General features: G+C 31.1%; 1 protein-coding gene across 1 annotated transcript; it reads left to right on the forward strand.

Moving 5' to 3' along the window:
* Positions 1–2,301: 2,301 nt before the first annotated feature.
* LOC114756520 (mannan endo-1,4-beta-mannosidase 5-like) lies at positions 2,302–5,916 on the forward strand. The gene is made up of 5 exons (XM_028945465.1): positions 2,302–2,679; positions 3,500–3,697; positions 4,079–4,201; positions 4,595–4,797; positions 5,550–5,916. The coding sequence occupies exons 1-5, from the start codon at positions 2,302–2,304 to the stop codon at positions 5,914–5,916; spliced, it is 1,269 nt and encodes a 422-aa protein (XP_028801298.1).
* Positions 5,917–6,143: the final 227 nt, after the last annotated feature.

Here is a 6,143-nt window from a genome sequence, read left to right on the forward strand (position 1 = left end):
GTATAAACAATAATAGGAGCCCCAAGTGGTGTTGCTAAGGGCAAGGAGAAAAGGATTGGAAGTCGTATTGGAAGAAGTTTAAGCTAAATGTCATTGAAGTTATGAGTTGTAAATTATTATAAGCTGTTATGTATCATTGTAAACAATGTTGAAATACTTTATTGATGATTAAGGATATTCCATTTATGAACAATTAACTAAGGAATTATGTCTATGTATGTGTTGCATGATTGGGAAAAGCTAGATGAAAGGAAAAGAAAAGGAAAAGGCAAGAATGGTATGAAAAAAGGATAAAGGTTGACTTTTTGGGAGCAAAATTTGACCAATGTGATTTTGAGTAATTGGATGAATTTGGATCTGAAACTTGGGATGATTATATATCTCATTTTTAGCTTTAAAATAAGTGGTAATTCATTAAATTCAGAGTTTTGTACAGAAAGTTATGCCCTTCCAAAGTGGGGCATAAATCCTGAAAAATTGAAAAATGACTAAATGAACAATGTCACTTTGAACAAAATCTGATAATGATGTATGAGATCTGGATACAAATGAGTATTTTTCCTCTAAAGAGCATGTCAAGAGCTTTCTATGGAACTTGGAACTATCCATTTCAATTTTTCTACAATTAGTTATGAATTTTCAAAATTGTCCTAAATTGCTGTAAATAGTGTATGGGAATCCAAAAATGGGAATTGTGAACTTGAAATTTTCTCATACTTAAGACTTGAATAATGGTTCATAATGGTTTCAATTGATGTATAATATGATAATAAAGGAAGTGTGACAAGCATTACACTCTGCAATGATCTTGAACAACCCATTGTGGAAAGTGACAGAAAAATGGAAGAAGATGAGGGTTTAATGAGAGAGAATAAGAGAGATTTAATGGAATCAAGTGATAGATCGAAAATAGGGTTTCTAAACATTTTAAGAGGTGGAATGGGTCGGATTTAATAAGTGGGTAAGTTAATGTTTTGATTAGCATCCAGATCTAGGTTGCTGATACGAAGACATCGTCGTGGCGAAGCATTACTGAGAGGAGCTTCTCATGACTTTGTGAGGTTGCCACAGTGAAGGCAAATCATGGCTGCGGAAAAATAAATCCCAAGATGCCACTGATGAAATCTTTGGATTGCACCGCGGCGAAAGGTTTTTCTTGGTAGCGACGAAAGGCTCTAGTGTTGATACTTTAAGTCTTGTGTTGTGAAATTTCTTGTTCTCAAATCTTGGCTCTAATTCTTAAGTGTCCTATAATAAAAATCAATACTTTGAAGCATCAATTATCCTAGACATCAATTAAATACAATTAATAATCAATTATGATAATTTTATCCCCAAAGAGGTACTAACTCAAAGCAAGAACTCTTAATCTCAATTAGGCATAATTATCACCAAAAAGAGCCAATATCTATAGTAAAAGCCCTGAAAATAATATAAAATAACATAGAATAATTGGACTCAATCATGCATCTAATACCCTAAAATATTTTTTTAAGTGCATTCAATACCTTGAAATATTTTTTGATACATCTAGCACTTTAAAGTATTTTTTTAGGTGCGTTTAGCACCCAAAAACATCCACCAGCACCAAGGCAAAAAAAAAAAAAAAACTTCAGGATGCTAGATACACTAATACTTTAAAATGCAGGATGCACCACAAAATACTTCAACGTATTAGATGCACCTAAGAAAACATTTTGTGTGCTGGGTGCATCTTAACCCAAATTAGTTTTGGTTTCCAATACTAATTAAATTGATTTCTTTAATTTACTAGCTTGTCCAAGTATACGACAAAATTCATTAGATCACATAATATCATATTTTCAAAAACCCCTTCCAAAAATTACTATACATGATCAAAATGAGATAATTAATATTGATATCAATACAATCTATAAATGGAGCTCCACCAAGCAAGGTTGAAATGAAATAATTTTCATGAGAAAAGAAACCTACGTCATTATAAAAACTGCCCACCTGCATTATTTCAATTTACAAGCAACCATACATCTTGGCCGTTATGACATTTTTATCATTGAAACTTTGCTTTTTTTCCCTCTTTTCAAATTGTCATCTTTCCCTCTATTCAAATTGTCATCTCCTCTCAGGTGCTTCAGCCACATCTTCTACCCTAACGCTGTATGGTCTCAGCAACAAACAACTTCTATCTTCCTTTTTTAATATAATATTATTCAAATTCTTTTGTTCTATAAATCCCCACCAAGCCCCAACACTTTTCTTCATTCCCATTCACTTCATTATTTTTCTTTGCATTAACGTTATCATTCAGAGATCAAAACAATGGCGTGCTTCAGGAACTTGGGTGCTATTTTTGTTCTTGTTATTGTTCTTTTAGAAGCTTCTTGTGAAGCTCGGGTTTTAAAAGTGGCTTCTTCTTCCAATTCTTCTTCTTGTTCTTCATCTTCACCGCCTGCTGGGTTTGTTCGAACCAACGGCACAGAGTTTGTGCTGAATGGCTCTGCATTTTTCTTCAATGGCTTCAATTCCTACTGGATGATGAATGTAGCTGTTGATTCTAATCAAAGATACAAAATCTCAAATGTGTTTAGAGAGGCTTCATCTATTGGACTCTCTGTGTGTCGAACTTGGGCGTTTAATGATGGTGGATATCAAGCTCTTCAAATATCACCTGGAGTATATGACGAGAACGTCTTCCAGGTTAAACATTCTTCACTTTTAGCTGGCTCATTCACAAATAATTTATTTTCAGTTTTACTTTAATTCATGCACACCATTAAAACACTTGAAACCAGTTTGAATCGGCGGATCATAAACAAGTCCTTTAGCTAACCTGGTCAAGAGTTTTGAATGAGTTAATAAGATTGGATTATTTCATAATTTTTCTTCTTGTTGAGTCTAAAATGAAATTATTTTGATGAGTTAGAAAAATAACAGTCTATAACACGTATTTGTGCTTTATTAACTTTGTTTTAATTGAATTATGTAAGGTTTACACATGAGTGCTGTTTCATTTACATATGAATTTTTACTTAAATACTCCTTTCGTCTCTTTTTATAAGTAACAACTATTATTTTCCTCTTATCCCTAAATATAAGTAATATTTGTAAGTTGTCTTAAATTTTTGTTGCAAATTTCCTATTTTGGCTTAATTTATTACTTATTTTAATACCTAATATATTTATTGTCTCATTTCTTAAACCATCATCTCTCTCCATCCACATTCTGTTTCTTTCATAAATAAAGATATTTTGGAGAAGGAACTTCTAATTTCTACCTATTTATTGTCTTTAACTTTAACTAATTTTTTTATTTACATGATGGAATTCAAAGTTTACTTATAAAAAGGTGGAGGAATATTATTTTTTTGAGATTATTTTAATCGTAGTTAAACCACGAACTTTTGTAAATTACTATGTTAACAATTGTAATGATGGGTTCAATTTTGAAAGCCACAGTTGTAATAATATTTTTTCCGATTCCACAGTTGTAATAATATTTGTTGGCTATTAATGGCAGGCACTGGATTTTGTGGTAGCAGAAGCAGGAAAGTACAACGTGACGTTGATATTAAGTTTAGTGAACAATTACCATGACTTTGGAGGAAGACCTCAGTATGTTCAATGGGCTAATAGTTCTGGCGCTCTCAATGCTACTAATGATGACGATTTCTATACCAATCCAGTCATTAAGGGTTATTACAAAAATCATGTCACGGTACGTTTATAGCCAATTATCATATAATGCCCATATTATTAAAATTGGATTCAATTTTTGCGCACACAATTCTTATGATCTTTAGATTAGAAAATGATTTTTTTTAATTCTTAAATGCAGAGATTTACTTTCGTCATTAATTATTTTTGGGCAAAAGAATTAAAAACTCTTAATAAAATTATTCTTTCTTACTTTTTAGTGAGAAAATGATTTACTGAGTTAATTCTTTTTTTTTCTTTTGACCAGAGTTACTGAGTTAATTCTTGCAATCTGACAAAGTGTTTGCATTGTATAAACTCTTCGTTAAAAAATAAGAAAGACTTAAGTTTCAAAAGACTTTTTGCCAATCATAACGAGTGGTCAATCTTATTACTGTTACAGAAAGTGCTAACGAGGAACAACACAATCACTAAAATAGCTTACAAAGATGATCCCACAATTATGGCTTGGGAACTCATCAATGAACCAAGATGCAATGTTGACTATTCAGGGAATACCACAAATGTGAGTTACTTTGTTTTCTCAATCATTAATTTTTCCTCTTACACTTTTAATTAATTATTGTTCTTAATTAAAATACTACTCCTCCGGTCCTTATTATAAGACCCAATTTGACTTTTTATTTGGTCCTAATTATAAGACCCAATCCATTTTGTCTCTTATATTTATGCATTTTTTTCCAAGATAATCCTTCTAATAATGATAGTTTTAGCCAATATACTTAATTAGCAAGGATATTTTAGGAATAACAACACTTATTTATTATAAATAACCAACTTAACTTACTTCCTTAATCTCCTCAAATAAGTCAATTGGGTCTTATAATTAGGACCGGAGGAGTACTACATAATCATAATTAATTAATTAATTAATGTTCTGTTGATTGTGATTTATTAGGATTGGGTGCAAGAGATGGCTGGTTTTGTGAAATCAATTGACAACAATCACTTGTTGGAGGTTGGCATGGAAGGATTTTACGGGGACTCAATTCCAGACAGGAAACAATACAATCCGGGTTATCAAGTTGGAACTGATTTCATCAGATCCAATCTCATTGACCAGATTGACTTTGCCACCATCCATGCATATCCTGATAATTGGTAAATCTAAATATACTAGTCTTAGCAATGTTAATTAATTCAATACTAAATTCTATCTTATATATACATGGATTCTTTACACACAAAAAAGTCCGAGTTTTTATTGTATAGAAAACTATATATATATATATATTTTCAAATATCTCATGAAAGACACAAGTGCGTAAAAACCTGATTTGAAGCCAAAATATAATCCAAATTAACCCCTTTGAAGATAATTGTATTTTACAATTAGAACTCGAATATATTAGAGGATATAAGCTTGAAAATATTCTTTAATAAATGCTGAAAGCCAGATATTTTAATTTTCACAATGCTGATCAGTTTTAGCAATATCAATCAGTGCAATGCAAAACTGTATACACATTGATTCATTATTTATATATAAACCTTTCACCATGTATAAAAATCAAGTGAATTAGTGATGGAATTTCATCATTAATCCATTTATTTAACAATGAAATTTTGTTACATATCAATTAATCAAGGTCTTTTTTGCGATGAAATTTACAAATTTTATTGTTAAAATTTCGTCATGAAATCACTGCTGTTTTTTTATCACACACCCATACATACAAACAAGCCTCATCTGAAGCCATAACATAATCCAACTCGTTCGAGGATAACCTTTTACATTAAAACTAGAATTTATTTTATATATATATATATATATATCTCAATCTGTATGATATTATTTATTAGAATTTGTACAAGTTAGCATAGATCACACAAATTTTGAAAATTAACCTCAGGTTATCAGGACAAAACAACACTGATCAAATGACGTTCATGCAAAGATACATGATAAGTCATTGGAACGACACAAGAACAATCATAAAGAAGCCATTGGTGATGACAGAATTCGGAAAGTCTAAGAAAGATGCGGGCTTTAATATCAGTGTTCGAGATTCCTGCATGAATGATGTCTACTCAAGAATCTACGACATGGCCAGAAAAGGAGGAACTTTTGCAGGTGGAATGGTTTGGCAACTTGTGGATGAAGACATGGATTCCTTCTCTGATGGCTATGAGATTGTTTTGTCCCAAGACAATTCTACAAGCAGTGTTATTAGTGAACAATCCTCTAGAATGATTGAGCTTAATAGTATTCACTATTGATTGATTAATAAATTATATTCGAATAATGTTTTTAGTTTGATGGAAGAGATAATATTTGTGAAGCCTCCATCACATATTGTTAGTATTCGTGAAGAAGGATACAAAATGTTCAGCATTTTTTACATGGTTAAAATCCAATAGAAATGTAACCAAATATTTGTTTCCTAATATAAAAGGTACGTATTAATTAAGTTAATTAATTATACAAAAATGTGTGTTGGTTTTTT

Source organism: Neltuma alba, unplaced genomic scaffold, assembly GCF_004799145.2.
Source record: "Neltuma alba isolate B1F8T4 unplaced genomic scaffold, ASM479914v2 tig00010421_pilon, whole genome shotgun sequence".
Classification (NCBI taxonomy): Eukaryota; Viridiplantae; Streptophyta; class Magnoliopsida; order Fabales; family Fabaceae; genus Neltuma; species Neltuma alba.

What these genes read in the sequence shown, in the direction of transcription:
- LOC114756520 (XM_028945465.1), top strand. Translation starts at nt 2,302, where the DNA reads ATGGCGTGCTTCAGGAACTTGGGTGCTATTTTTGTTCTTGTTATTGTT. An exon ending in ATTCAGGGAATACCACAAAT is followed by an intron (nt 4,202 to 4,594) that starts GTGAGTTACTTT and finishes GTGATTTATTAG; the next exon opens with GATTGGGTGCAAGAGATGGC. An exon ending in CATGCATATCCTGATAATTG is followed by an intron (nt 4,798 to 5,549) that starts GTAAATCTAAAT and finishes AATTAACCTCAG; the next exon opens with GTTATCAGGACAAAACAACA.